This window comes from Atractosteus spatula, chromosome 8 (assembly GCF_055471065.1).
Source record: "Atractosteus spatula isolate fAtrSpa1 chromosome 8, fAtrSpa1.hap1, whole genome shotgun sequence".
NCBI lineage: Eukaryota > Metazoa > Chordata > Actinopteri > Semionotiformes > Lepisosteidae > Atractosteus > Atractosteus spatula.
Window position 1 is genome coordinate 60,366,618 of NC_142713.1, and position 15,497 is coordinate 60,382,114.

A 15,497-nucleotide genomic window follows, 5' to 3' on the forward strand; every position below is an offset into this window, starting at 1 on the left:
TGGTGGGGGTGTGGAACAAGCATTTCCAACCCTGTTTTTGAACCTGACGCCCCGGTGTCATGCAAGAAACGGCATGGATGAGATTCGTGGATCAATATCTGTAACTACTAACTGCTGTAGGGACTGCATGGGCCAAAAGACCTCCTCTTGTTTGTCGCCTTTCTTATCTTTCTCATCTCAAGCTCTTAGGACAGGACCTTGTTTGACAGCATGTGTGTTGGACAGGACCCGCAGTTCTAGAAGAGGGTGAAGATTTACAGTACTAATTAATGACAGTGAATAGTGAATGTACAGTATTTATCGCAGAGAAGCTTTGGAGCGCCTGGTGTACTGGAAGGAACAGAGCTGAATTTGAGAAGCATAGAAAGCCATCTGACTGCATGAGGAAGTGAACATTGGTACTTACCCCTGGCTCAGATGGACACGTACAGATGCCCATTCGCAGGGTCCTGACTGCTCTCCCCTGCCCAGGCCTCCAGCCAGTCCTACACCTCTCTGAAGGCCACGGAAAGAATCAGGAGCAGTTACTGTATATCATTACATACGTTTCTTATCAATTCAAAAATAACACAGCCTGTAAAACAACAATCAATATTGAAACAGGCATTCACTCTTGGGTGCAGGCCCAGGGGTGGTACTCATAGCCTGCTATGGCCTTGCTGGAAAGTCTTGGCCTTCAGGTGATGGAGAGCAAAGCTGTCCTGCAGTTCCAATGGGCTGCAGTGCCCTCCTGCAAAACACAGATCAAAACAAAGGGAATCTGTAGGTTTTGCTGTGCACATCAGAGAACATGCTCTGTGTCGACTTGAGACATTGTGACATTGTGACATTGTTCTTTTGAAATATAGCCTTCCATTTCTCCTGTTTCCCCCCTACGGGACACAGTAATCAATAAACTTTAAACTGCTCGGTACCCTACTGAGGCTGTTGAGCCTTCTGGTATTATAAGGAATGATGGATATGTTGGAGAAGGATTCCTCAGACACTGTCAATCAATACGGTGAAGAGCAGGGGAGAGAGTCACCAAGTTGTACCACTATAGAATTCTAATTTTTGTTTTCTTATTAAAAATGTATTTTCCCAGAAGAAGTTTGAGTGGGGAGCTGCACCAGTGTAATTGCTGCAAAACGTTTTACTAGAATGTTTTTGAAACCCGTCTTTTTTCGTGACGAATTGTAGCTGATGCGAGTTCATGTTTGCAGTACAAAATGCTCTTCCTGCTATCAAGAGTGTCGTGGGCCTCTGTTTTGTGTTTTTCATTTAAATGCTTTGTACACTTACTGTACAGTAGTGACAGGCTAGTTCATTTCTGTCTCAAGTACAAAACCTTCTGGTCCCCTTTTATGGCCAAAGATCCTTCGGAGTTTAAGGAGACTTGCAGGGAAGAGTTTGGAAGCCTGGAGTGGTGAAAATGCTGAAGCACAGTGTTGGGGAGGGAATGATGTGCAATGTAGACTTGAAATGAGTCTCTCCTGCCTTTGGGTTTTGTAGCCACCACTTGCTGCTCATCAGATGTGCCTGCTCTTCTCTGTTCGCTGGATTAAAAACACTAGCAGCAGCTTGCGAGAGAAGTACTCAAGTCAGCCTAGAGGGCGGCAGTGTGAGGCAGTTGCTAGGTGTCTGGATTTATAACAAGGAAGTTGTGGGTTCAAGTCTAGGTAGGACACTGATTTTAAACCCTTGAATGAGGTACTTCACGCCATTCGAAACTTTCAGATTCTAAAAAAGTTCTGTTCCTTCAGCCTGTCAATGTAGGATATTCCCTGTTCCCTTCAGCCAATATAATTTGTATAAACTTGGACCACATTTATCTATGAACTGGCTTCATCACTCTGCTCTCCTCCCCACTGAGAGCTGGTGTGTGGGGAGTGTACTGGTGCACTCTGGCTGCCGTCGCATCATCCAGGTGGGGCTGCACACTGGTGGGGGTGGAGGGGATCCCCATTACCTGTAAAGAGCTTTGAGTGGAGTGTCCAGAAAAGCACTATATAAGTGTAAGCAATTATTATTAATTATTATTATTTAAGATGTGACTGGAATCCGGGTGTTGAGATCTCCATTTCAAAGCAGCACATAACGAAGGACAGTGTCAGTATCAGATTGATTAATAAGGGTGACCCATTACAGCTGCTGAATTAAGGCTCTCTGGGATCAGGGTTAAACTCCTTAGTCATATAAATTAATAAGAATACACAGAACCTTGCACCTTTTGCTTCTGAAACAAAGACTTCAGATTGTACAGAAATACTGTACACATAAGTACTTTGTGCTTAGGAGTGAACAACAGCAAGTTAGTATTTTATAAGTTTGTATCTACAGTATGTAATGCTTGGGACGGATTTGAATAACATTCGTTTTTGGAAAACCCTTGGCCTTACGTGCTGTTGCAGAGGTGATCTGTTTTTTTCTAGTGGCCATGCTGCACCCTGAGCAAAATCCCATCGAAATAATTAAAAGTAAAGTAAAAATCCAGTGAAAAGTTTCTCTTGTTGTTTTTTTGTTTCCATTTTAGAACGTTAAGGGCTCCTACAGTATAAATCATGTATGCAGAATCTTTTCCAATTTCTTTGAGATTGTCCAGCTGTCACAATTTTGGTAATCAGCATGAACAAATACATGCACATGTATAATTTGAACGATTATTTGTACAGAAGGTTTGCAGTCATACACTTGGATGTATTGATTGCTGCTTGCTGCGATTCAGCCAGCTAATTTAATGCGTGGGGAAGTAGTTGAATTTCTTTCCCTCAAAACAAAAGCACTAAAGGAATGAAAATATTTTTTAACAACAACCAGAATATAGACAAAGGCTTGTACTTGCTGGTGGCCGCTTCAGCAATGCAGAGATGACAGTATGAAATATATAATATTTATCCAAGTGAATTTACATAACTCATATTTTTAGGGAGAATGCATTATATGTACAGTATTCTTTATTAAATGAATTAAACATAAGAGACAGTCAGCTTGCATTGTGTACCCATGGGGCAGCGCAGTAGCTTTTTAATGCATCTTTTGTTTTTAAAAATTTTTAAAAACAAGTATTGAAAAACTGACAAAGTGCCAGTGGCCATTAGTATTCAACTGTAAGGATAAAACAGTGTGGAGCAGAGGTTAGGGGTTTTGGACTTTTTAGTAAGTGGAAGGTTGTGGGTTCAAATCCACTGCTGTTGTGCTTTTGAGCAAAGTACTTCACACCGATTCAGTCGAAAATCAAATCAAGCAGCAGCCAGCTCAACTGTCATCACAAAGTGCCTACAGTATTATTCATTGAAGTTCTTTTCTTTTGTTAAGTAAGGGAGCCTGCTGTGATTCAGAAAGGGCAACGTTTCACTCCAGAGTTCTCTCCTGTCTTCAGTGCTTCATCCTGCTCAAGGTGAGCAGTGCTCAGCCTGGTGTTTTAGTCCCCTCTGCATCAGGGCGCCAATCTGACCCCCCCCAGCTCCACTGCCACACGTACCCAGACCTCATGAGAGGAGCAGCCTGATGACCTCCTCCCTTTCGATGTGTGTTAGTCAGGCGTGAGATATTCGCAGAGGCAAGGAGAAGCATCATTATTGCCTTTCTTTAAATATTGGTTAGAGAAACGTAGAGAACTGAACTCATGACAGTGACAGGCCCACGGAGTAGCAGCAGCAGCACCTTTCTAAATCAATTAATGAGGAAGGCAGAAAGTCTACCCCGTATTTGATGCTTGATTGCAAGTGTCTGCTGCAAGAGTCAGATTTTAACTAGCAGGCTGTTAGAAGGAACTATTTAAACATTAGAATATGACAAAGATCATCCTGACTCCTACTGTTTTTTAGAACCCAAGGTAAAGCGAATTTAGGATTCCAGATGGGTGTAGTTTCCTGCCCTCGTGTGTGTGGCCATCATCCTTCTGCACAGTGTCCCGGCAGCCTGGTATCAAAAGGACAGCCTGTCAGAGCCGGGCTGGAGAAGTAGCCCTTTGCTCAGTCAGCTGTTCCTTATTGTGCAACCGGATAAAAATAAAGATAATACTGCACTTTCTGTTTTCCCTGGAAATCACAGACTCTCCTACTGTATGTAGAAGCAGACCTTGCTGAAAACACTCCTGAAATATCTAACAAACATGCCATCGTTGAGCAAAGATTTTCTGCCGATTGACTCATCACAGGCTGCATGTGTCGTCCTGCATACACGCGGATGGGTGTGAGGGTCTGTGTCCGGGCAGATCCCCACGAGGGGCACTGCTCAGTCAGCGCTGTGATGGCAGCACTCATGGGAGAGGATCCCTCTGTTCAGTCCCAGTGCAGGGGCGATGGCGGCAGCGTGCTCACTTTCCTCCTGGATGTGTGCCGTTCGTGCTGGTGACCCTAATGGAGGCTAAACCAGAGACGGCGCAGTTGGCTCAGCCGCTGCCAGCTCTAGCAGTCTGCCAAAGCCAGAGCCGGGCACGCCGTCATGCGCAGGCGCCCTGGCCAGCTCTGCTCGAAGCCATTGGGGAATCTCAGGGAAACAGCCTTGACTGGCATGGTCTGATCTAGAGGAGAAGCAGGGGGCCTTTACCGCACCATGCCAACAAAACAGTGATACAGCAACATCACCTCCGTGTAGCCTGCACTCAGCCTGGTCAGTGCTGGGGTGGTCCTGCTTACTCCTGCTGTAAGTGGCGCTGATGGACCAGGAGGTGGCGCTCTTCCCCCAGGACCAGAATTTCCAAACCAAGGACTCAGTGCTGTCCGCAGGGACACTGTGCTGTAGGGGGTGCCATTCAGCTGGGGTCCCCTTTTCTTGGTCCATAAAGATTCCTGTTCGAAAACGCTGTGGCGTGAAGCATGGTGTTCTGGCTGAACTCCACTCTGGGCTTGTAATGTCCAGCCCCTCAGGTCGAGATGCCCTTCAGTGAGAGGATGAAGCAGATCTCTTCTTATTTATGAAATGCTTTGCGATCCTTTGGAATGAAAGGAGCAATATAAATGGATGGAATTATTATTCTGTGATTTTACTGTGAAGGTGGATATTCTTTTATGTCAGTTATATATTTTTTTACTGATTCTTCTTCCGTTTACTGCATTTCAAAGATATGATTTTTGCTGCCCGTGCAGTGCAGTAAATGTTACTTCAAGGGCTTGGCTGAATTACTTCAGTTGCAGAGGGTAAACAGCACCAGTTAATGGGGTCAAAAACAACAGTAAAAGTTCGGAAGACTGATTTATATAAACACAGAGTAAATTCAGGTGCACTCGCTATATGAAACAAACTTTGCACAATGACCAAACATGCAGTAATAAATGGAGTTTTAGCAACTGCGTACAGAATCAGTGTGATACCTTCCTGCCTGACGCCTACACACAGACTCCACACTCTCCACAGCTGAGTGTGGCGAGAACTTAAATTAGCTGTAGGTGTGTTCCATGTGTTTATGTAATTGGAACTGATAATTTAAAAATTAGATGCTATCATTTTAATGATCAACAGCCAAAACATTCACAGGCACCCTCCAGTGAATAAAGTCTGTGCTAATGTGTCTCTGGGGCCTTTTCCCTTTCTAGATACAAGTAGGCAAATTGTTTAATTCAAAGGAGTTTTTAATTATTAGTCTTAAGTGCAATCATGATAAATTGTAAGTACACTGAGTAGTGAACCATTTAACATTTTTTGAAAACTGAAAAGAGAAAAGAATAAGTAATCTGTGACACACACCTGAAGAGGCACCACAGCCCAGGTGTTGTCTTTCTGCTTCTTTCTTTTTGCTTTCCAACCTGGAATTAACTTCTACTTGCTCCTTTGCAGCTCACACTCTGTTGTAGCTCCCTGCCTGATAAATAAGATCTACTTACCTAATAAGTAATAAAACTTAATGTTTCCGCACTTAATTCGGTGAAACAGGGTGGAACTGAGGACGAAGATGAAGATCTCAGACAGGTGGTTGTGTTTCAGGAGTGTGTGCACAAGTCTTCATTCTCCCCTTGCTAAATCACTGTAACCAGCAATCAGAACTGAGAATTGCTAAATGTGCAAATCCAAAGTTTGAAAGCCCCTCCAGCGCTCTTTCTCATTGAACCCTGCTGTGCTGTGGATCGGAAAAGGCTCCAGGGTGGATAAAGATCGTTCAAATGAAATACACTTCATCATCAGTTTTATTACATACGGTAGAAAATTCCAAAACATTGTATTCAATTTATGGCTTGATACTTAAAGGGATGCATCAATTCCTGGTCCTTTTTTTCCTATGTGCCTGTGGTTACACAAACCTTGAAAAGGACGTTTTGCGAACTCTGGGTTCTGAGCTGGCGCTTGGTGTAGATCCTCTTGATCCAGAGCTGTAAAGGGGCGCATTCAAGCGCTGTGGCACCAGGCTGGGCTTGCCTGATACATACTGTATGAAAATAAAGAAGTGTCTGAGGTGGACAGTGCTGGACTACTGCTCTGGCGCTAGGAGAATGCAGGAGGAAGGCACTGGTTCTGTAAGGTACTGTAGCTTAGGTAAGGAAACTGGGTATAGGTTTGAGCCTGGAGAGTGGGGTCATCCACCTACAGTAGCTTGGTGACCTGGACTCTCGCATAGTTGGCACCTCAGATCTTTTGGCACAAGATAAATGGTGACCCTGAAGCCCGTTTCCTCCTCAGCAGAGAGTCAGGAGGATGTGTCTATCAAGACAGTGTCTCTGAATAATTCATTCCTCTGTCAGACTCAGACAGCTCACCCAGGGTCATATATCCAAAATTCTGTATAATTTCCAAGGCTTTACCACTGATGGAGTCAATAATTCAATTTTATATGCCTCTGAAGCACTTGAAGGGGTCATTAAGGCTGTCACAACTAAGAGCGCATTAACACTGTGGAAAATGTAAGATGGAGACGTGGTCTCTCCCTGCTTTTTCAGGGGAAGACAAACTGGGATTTAAGGAAATCAAATATTTAAAATTCCAAGAAGTGAAAATGATGAGTAATATCAGTCCTCCCTGTGTAAAGTTAAGATGTGATTTTTAAATTGATACAATTATACTACTTTTACCATGCCTTTAAATTGTAGTTTGAAAAAATCTGACAAAGAGTGCTTTTGGTTTTGTGCAAAGGAAAAAGTGAAAATGTTCTTTTCCAGTTTTAAAACTGTATATCTACTGTATCTGTATGGGATGCCTTTATACAACGCATGATAAGATCAGATCTTATCTCTTACGTTTATACAACACATGAAACCTGACTCCTGTCATTTCGTAAAACAAGATGTACTCTATGAAACCTTGATTAATGTACCTCATTTATTAAATACAGTATAATACGTGGAAAAATAAGTTTAAAAAATCTGAAAGTAACCTTTATGAATCTGCTGCTCCTACTGCATGTGCTGTACGAGCGTGGTAGATTCAGACCAGACGGAGGTCATTGTCTGGACCATATGCCCCAGAATGCAATGGGGGATGAGCTGCTGCCCTCAGTCACCTGACCAGCTGGGAGAGCTTCATTGGACAGATGCCAAATCGCAAAATTAGGAAGGTGGGATTTCAGGCATATGCCATGTTTGAAAAAGATAACAGATCCTGTGCTAAGCACCCCAAAAAGAGATCATCCACCCACCTGTGAGAGTTTGGTGCCTGCAAAGTTTTTTAAAATAATTTCCTGCCCAATTGAATTTTATGGCTGATTTTCTTATTTTCTTTGATTGTCTTCCTGTTTTGGGATGTGTAAGAATTAATCGTGACTTACAGTAATTGACACTGCAAACATGAAAACCAGGTTCTGCTTGTGCTGGTGGTCTACATCTGCACTTGTGTCCATCTCTTCCTGTGTTCATGCAATGTCCTCAGACAGCTGTCAGCTACAGTATGTTGCTGTCTGGAGATACAGCACTTTATCACTCTGTCAAGCATGCCAGACTCAGAGCGGAGGATGAGGTGATTGCCTTTTTAAACCCCCACCACCCAGCATACAAAGTTGTGTTTATTATTACAAATTATTGCTCTTTACACAGCGTAACGTAAAACAGCACTCCTCACAAGCCCGTCTGGCTGCCTCATTAAAACAAGATCGCTGATTCAACAGTTCATTAATGTCTGAATTATGTATGCCACCCATTAGTGCGAAGTGTTTCAGTGAAAGAGTTTTTTTTTTTCCTCAAAGCACACTATTTCCCTAATGTGGATCTTTTAAATCTCAGATCTGTCGAGTTATTAACTGCGTCTCTGGTTCACGGCTGCACAACGTTCCCATCTCATCATATTACACGGCTTGTGATCCGTGGGGCAGGGTGCTGGTGGAATCGGCCAGGGAGGCTGAGGGGAAGGACGTGCGGAGCAGAGCCGGATCAGTCCTGCGCTCGGTCCTCGGGGAGCTGGGAGTCTGCGCTTCTGTGTGGGCTCGCAGTTCGGAATGTGGTTCCCGTCAGGAATGTCACCTTTGATGTGTGTTTGTGGAGAGATCGCAGGAGACATCGGCAGGCCTAGCTTGAGCGCTTTAGAGATTCCCAACACCTACGTAGAGCAAAATGAGACCCCTGGGTTGAAAATCAGAGCTCGCTTTTTAATGCGCAGTTTCTCTAATATTGGCAGGTTTGAGGTTTTTTTTCTGAAACAGTCTTTCGTTTCTGAAAATGACTTCAGGGAGGATTTTTTGTATTTCCCCTGTAATATCTCTTTTTTAAAAAAAAAAAAAAAAAGATTGAGTTGTTTATCTGGAGGTGTTGCTATTTCGGGATGCGGACTTTCTTGTTGCCAGCCCTCAGACAGAGCACATGTTGGCTGAACTGCGTGTCTCACCTCTGAAACAGACAGATAGGTGAGTATCAAAGCCCACATAACACAGCAACAGTTGTTGGGCAGTCTTAAAGTCCCATCCTTCAATTCTTAAAACACCATATTTTGATGGTGTTTGTTTTCAAAATTCAGAAAAAAAAATGAAGCAATGAATTTGTCTAAAAGCACACTATCTTCAAAAGACTGGAGGAAAGAGGCTCATTAAGCAAGTTCTGCGGATGAAAGAAAGCACCTGACCATGTTTTTACACTATCTAAAAAAAAGGATTGAGGGGAGTCTACTGGTCAATGTAGTGATGATGTACTTCTGTCCGTAAGAGTAAATCATGTAAATAAAGACAAACCCTAAATTGCACATGTACCTCACTGTCCACTCAGCCTTGTAAAATAGATTAACTAGATTTTCTCTCCGCAAAGAGTAGTAGAAGCTAGGGGGTGAGAATATGGAAGAGCAGTCATGTTCCCAGAAGAAAACCATGAATCACTCCATAACTCACGTCCGGTCTGGATGTGTTGGGCGTACATCCCTGTTGGATGGAGACCTGCACATGGCTGAAATCCATCGAGATACATTTAGATCGCAGATAGTTTTTATGTCTGAGCTAGAGATTTCTATTGAGGTTCACAGGCCAGCAGTAGTGATATATGAGTTTCAGCTGAGCTGCCCCTAGAGCCCGTCAGGGCCTCAGTCGCTTGTACACTAAATAGATTCACATGGGGTGAATTACTGTAGGTCATTAATTGGATAATCAGTGAAGAGTGAGAGTCACCCTGTCACATGGGCTTCATTTAGCCTAGGTCTGATCTATCAAGTACTGTATAATGGTAAAGTAGGTTTCCTTTTGGGTACTTTATATTGCAGAGCTTGACGTACAGTAAATGAATTGATGGAAACCATGTCTCTGTTTCTTGAAAGTTTTTTTCCCCAGTTGCGGTCTGTCCATGTACGCAGGCCTCACGAGCTGCCTTGAGGAGAGACAGTCCTGCCGTAGTCTCCCCACCTTATCTAAGCAGGAACAAAACCAGAGCTGATTGGTGTGACAAACAGATCAGCTTGACCCCACAGCACCAGCACCAGCTCAGGTGGAATATTATATCAGACAATAGACAGCTTCTCCCCGGAGATTGAACAGCTGCCCTTAACCCCAGCACAACTGTAAGGCCATTCGGAAGCTCAGCGTTCCAGACCCCCATCCATTTTCTAACTGCTTTGTCCAGTTCAGGGTCATGAGGAGGCCGGCTAAATAACCGGTAAAACAGAATGTGTTTTATTTCAGAACGCTCTGTTTTATGAAGCCGATTCCTAATGTGGTGCTTGTGTCTCCACATGCTTTAATTTGTATGAAGGACCTCTTTGTTTGAAGAACTCCAGCATTGAAAGCACCCTGGCTAAGGTTTATCACCTGAACACAAAATTGTACATTTTCTTTCGGTGCTCATTTGAGCCGTCTGCTCTGGACATGATTTTTGATGTATTGGTTTAATGTTTCAATAGCTCCATTTATCAGGGCTTTTGTGTTCACCACTTATAAAATGGGCTGGAGGATACAGTAGCCGAATGGACGTCCCTGTCCCTGTGCTGTATTCCTTACTAGTTTTTCCCTGCACATTCTGGCCACGCGTACAGTAGCAATTGTTTGCAGCTGACTTAGAGAGCAGGCATGGCTGTTGTTGATAATTAGCGCAGTGTGAACCCTTACAGTATTAAATTATTGAGTGTCAGCGTTCTGGGAGACATTAATCTGTGCTGGCTGTAGGAATTCAGCACTTCAGCTGAAGAACAGCTGTGAGAGTGTGGAACCAGCTCCCAGGCATGTAGCTGAAGCCGATACCCTGTTTCTGTGAAGAAACAGCTGGATGAGATCCTGGGATCAATCAGCTAGTAACTCCCAAAGAAACTAGATGGGCCCAGTTGTCTGTAGCCTTTCTTGTCTTCTTATGAGCTCTGAAGCTGCTGTGCTGCAGAGCTCTCGAGGTCCACACGACACAGACCAAACTGTGGGGGTCAGAAAATCAGCCAGGCCAGCTTACAGCCATTATAATTACAAACAAGACTTGAGAATAAAACTTTCTTGTGCAGTTAGTGCGTGTCTCTTTTCCATCTTCCGAAGGACAGTTCTCAGTAATGTGCTGTAGGTGGCACGTGAGCTTTCCCTCCAAACCGCCCAAAAGATGTGGGGACTTTGGGTATGGCACGTCCCGTCCGCGCGGGAGGAGGCGTGTACCCACTCGGGTTCTCTCTGCGCCGCGAGTCCCAGGCTCCGCAGGCCCTGAACCCTGACCGTGTGCTTCCTCCCTGCAGAGGCCTTCACCGCCCCTGGCCCCCGCCGCGGAGGAGGAGGAGGAGGGCGAGAAGAGCTGCGGGCCGGCCGGCCTGTGGGAGGCGCTGACACCCTGCAACGGCTGCCGAAACCTGGGCTTCCCCGGGCTGTCTCAGGTAGGCGCTGGCTGCTCTCTTCCGGGGGCCCTGCGTGCTCCAGGTTTTCACCGCGTGAACAAGCCTGGCCTAAGTGCTTTGAGCTCTCGGGGGGGAGAAGTGGCCGGCGGAGTGGAGAACATGCGGGCGACACCGGTGCTCAGCCGACTTCTCCTCTGTTCTGTAGCTGTTTTTTCAGCTGCTACAAGGATTAACTTTCCTGAAGTGCTAACAAGGTGGTGCCGTTCTGTATTGTGGCTTAATGGTTCTATGAGATCCGAATGGTGAAGTAATTATTGCCTTAAAATACATTTTGCCGGATAAGCTGAGTTTCTATGGCAATTTTCGCATTGTGTTTTTGTGGGTGATGAACAGTGATGTGCCCTCTGGTCATCCTACAGTACCTATGAAGGGAGCTGATTAATAGGAGACAGAATCCAGTTGGTCCAGTTTTATTTGAATTTTTCATCACAGTGGAAGAAGCTACCTAATTCAGCAGCAGATTATCGAGAAAACAAATAAACAAGACCCCTTGATATTCTTCTGTGTAGGCTGCCAGTCGAATGGTGATGAGGGGTACCAGCTCATGATGCGTTGGCACAACTTAATCTCCTTTGTATCAGAGCTGGTTACCATGGGAACGTTGTTAAGGAAACCAGGTCTGATTTTCTTTACAGGCAGCTCGAATATTTTCTGCAGTATTACAGCCAGAACAGCTCTCCATTACATCAGTTAACACTGGATGCTGCTCCAGATGAAAAACTTGAGGAAGCTTTAGTGCCTCATTCCTCCCTGTATCAAGGGGTGGGACCAACAATTTCAGGCTGGGACTGTGATACGGAGTTCACACATTAGCACACATCAACCAAGAAGTCAGTAAATCAAAACTGTTTCTGGGAAAAACACCTGTATCGTTTAAATATATCAAAACCAGAAAAAAAAACTGGCTGCCCCAAATGGAAAAACAATTTTAAAAATGTGAACCAATGATCCCAAATACAGAAACATTATACCAGAGCAGTATTATACAAAAACTATAAAGATAACCACCAGCGCTTAGACTCCCCTATCAGAGAGCAGGCGCTACTAGACAAACTCCAGGCGTTCATACCACCAAAACCCAAGATGGGGTCAATAACTTGATGCTGAAACACACCAGCTCAGGGCTGCGGTAATCCCTGCTCAAACCCTTCATTTTTTTACAGAGAGCTGGGTGTTTCCCTGAGCTCTGGAATCAAGGACTGGTCACCCCCATTTATAAAGGGGGAGACAGACTTGATCCTAATACAGTAACTACCGGGGCGCCTACATTTTTGTCACAGAATAGCCCTTTTTAAAGGTGGCACGGAGGTGGAGATGTTAGTATGGCTGCCTTGCAGCACCGGGGACCTGGGTTCAATTCTGGACCTGGGGTGCTGCTGTATTTGGGTGGAGTTTGCATGATCTCCCTTTGTTTGTGTGGGGGTGCTCTGGTTTCTTTCCACAGGCTAAAGACATGCCGGTAGGCTAATTGTCCTCTGGGAAAATTGGCCCTGGTGGGAAGTGTGTGTGTGTGTGTGTGTGTTGGTGCCTGCTTTTTGATGGACTGATGTCCCATCCAGGGTGTACCCTGCCTTGTGTCCGGTGCTGGCCGGGATAGGCTCTGGCTCCCCCGTGACCCTGAATCGGATGAAGTGGTTGGAACATGGATAGGTGGATATCCCTTTAAATTGCCTCTGGCTGATACCATTTCCCAGTTTGAAACACTAAATTTCTGGTAATTCCAAAATGAGGTGAGCTGCTTTTCAATGAACAGCAGCACAGCTGCTGATAGTTTTGCCTGAAGCAGAGTGTACAGGTGATGCTGATCACTAATCCCAGAGCCCTTTTAATTTGCATTTCAACCCTGCCGTTTATTGATGTATGCCATGATTGCTCATTACTTTTCACCAGTCGTTGAATGAGATGTCCTGACAATATTCTTTTTATGTAAGTGGTGTGCAATAATCACAGTAGTGATATTATGAATAATTCTGGTTAATGATGATAAAAACAACCTATACTCAGAGGATACTATACTTCAATGTGTGGAGATCTAGTGAACACACAATGACTGGTAATTGCATTTTCAAAGGAGTAATACTGTAAAATTAAGAGCAAAAATGCAGAAAGCAGTACTAGATATACCGCATATACTGTACTTACCTGCATAAGTTTGTCCATTACTGTGACATGGCCAGACAAGAATGAGCACTCAGTCGATGTTGAGGAGTGGAGATACTAGCCAATAGCTAGAACCAGCTTCAGGGTTGCATTTATTGGGATCAGAGAAGCATTAGTGACCAAGACCGAGTTTTCTCTTGAACTGATGTTACGTCTTAATCTTGAAAAGGGGAGTCTCTCTCTCTCAGAGCTCTTTGCAAGGTCCCAGTGAAGTATTTTGAGTCAAACTGAGGTGTTTTAATCCTGAACAAACACTGAAGTATTGTAAAAAGCAAAGCCTTTGCTGGCACCCAGCTGCTGCAATACAGCTTTACAGAACTCCTGGCATCCATACTGTGTAGAAAACACCCATAAGAGCAGAAATATGGAGGCGAGCAGTTTTGCTGGAGATTGTTCTCCACCCCTGGAGCGATGGAGAAGAGCGAGGAGAAGAGAGGAGACAGCAGGAAGGTGGCGATGGACAGCAGCAGTGTTTCAGGGCAGGACTTGGACCTGAAGCTGATATAACGGCTCCTCGAGTGCACAACCAGTGCGCAATTGCCGTGAATAGATCTGGAAATCAAATAACCTAAATAATCAAATATCCTAAATAATAATAAAAATAATAATATGAATAATTCCTTGGAGGGCGTCTAGCTCCTGACCGGAAGGTCCCGGGTTCAATCCCAGGTAGAGGCAGGCGAGGGAGCTTGCTCTAATTCCTTCCAGACGGCTCCCAGTTAAGGGTTAATCCTTTTCGGGGGTAATAGGAAAGCTGGAGTGTGATGCTGAACACATCACCTCCACCTCCAGTGTCAGATGGTTAAGAAAAATGCTGGTCCTTGCCCCCCCCCATCCCCATGCGCCTTGATGGCCTGCAAAGGGACCTGTGTTACCTACCTAATAATAATTCCTTACACTTCTATAGCACTTTTCTGGACACTCCACTCAAAGCGCTTTACAGGTAATGGGGATCCCCTCCACCACCACCAGTGTGCAGCCCCACTGGATGATGTGACATCAGCCAGAGTGCACCAGTACGCTCCCCACACACCAGCTCTCAGTGGGGAGGAGAGCAGAGTGATGGAGCCAGATCATTGGAGCCACCTGAGATCTCAGCTGTCTCCCCAAGCTGTGGTGCACCACTGGCAGGGCACCGTCAGGATGAGGTCAGTCTGGCCAGGGCTCTCTTGGATCTCAGAGATACAGCGCCCCCTACAGTGTGGTTGGTGAGGAGGGCTGGGTATAGGGCTGTGCTGCCCGTGATGGTTAAAAGATGAGTGGCTCGGGGGTTACAGGCATCTGTCCAGACTGCCTCACTCTCTTCCCTGTGCAGTTACAGGGGGCAGTGAGAGTAACCATGAGAGATCAGCATCATTCTGTAACTGCCACAGCTTTGATTTAGCTCACGAGTTCCCCTTTATTGAACGCCTGGGTGATGTTTCTAATAGGTCCTGTGTCACAGTGAGGGCCTGAGGAACACGGGTCCTGTGTCAGACTGAGACTGTGCTTCAGACTGTTCACCTGCTGTATTCTTTCATCACTATTAACAGTTCAAACTGTTAGGGGAAGCAATTCAAAACAGAATGTCAGGAGATGTAGTCAAAAGTGTAGAATTTAAATCAAAGGATGTTATGTTAAAAATGTACAAGGCACTAGTAAGACCTCACATACTGTAGAATATTGTGTACAGTTTTGGTCTCTTAGCTTAAAAAAATACTGTATTCTTGCTCTGGAATCAGTTCAAAGACAGGCAGACACGTTCTTCGGCTTAAAGGAAGAATATTAGAAAGGAACAAGCTACCCAGACATGTTATCGAAGCTGAAGATCCAGAAGAAATGTCCGGATGAAATACCAATTAGCTACTAGCAAATTAACAAGAGAGTTTTGCTTAATGGCCTCCTCTCATTTGTGAACATTCCTATGGACAACCCAGCGGGCAAATGTCTCACTTTACTTTATCACCAGAAGTCTTTGGCATTGATTGTGTAATTATCTGCTGATTAAAGGCTTCAATTTTGTGGTTCTTTTGCACTTGTTCCTCGATAGGGTTTGCGACTGGCAGCAATAAGCAGAATGTCAGGAGATTCAGAATGCCGCCGCCGGAAACGTGTAAAACTCTGCTGGCACTCTGCTGGGAGTCTGGTGGCACAGCCCCTGTTCACGGTGTTGAAGCCCT

The 15,497-nt window shown here is 44.8% G+C and overlaps 1 protein-coding gene across 1 annotated transcript in view; it reads left to right on the top strand.

The window, feature by feature from the left end:
- The window catches only part of anks1b (ankyrin repeat and sterile alpha motif domain containing 1B), a 343,291-nt gene that overhangs the window by 154,527 nt on the left and 173,267 nt on the right, over positions 1-15,497 (top strand). The window contains exon 9 of the mRNA XM_088924241.1: positions 11,023-11,157. Coding sequence (XP_088780367.1) covers positions 11,023-11,157 — 135 coding nt within the window. The remainder of the gene's footprint in view (positions 1-11,022; positions 11,158-15,497) is intronic.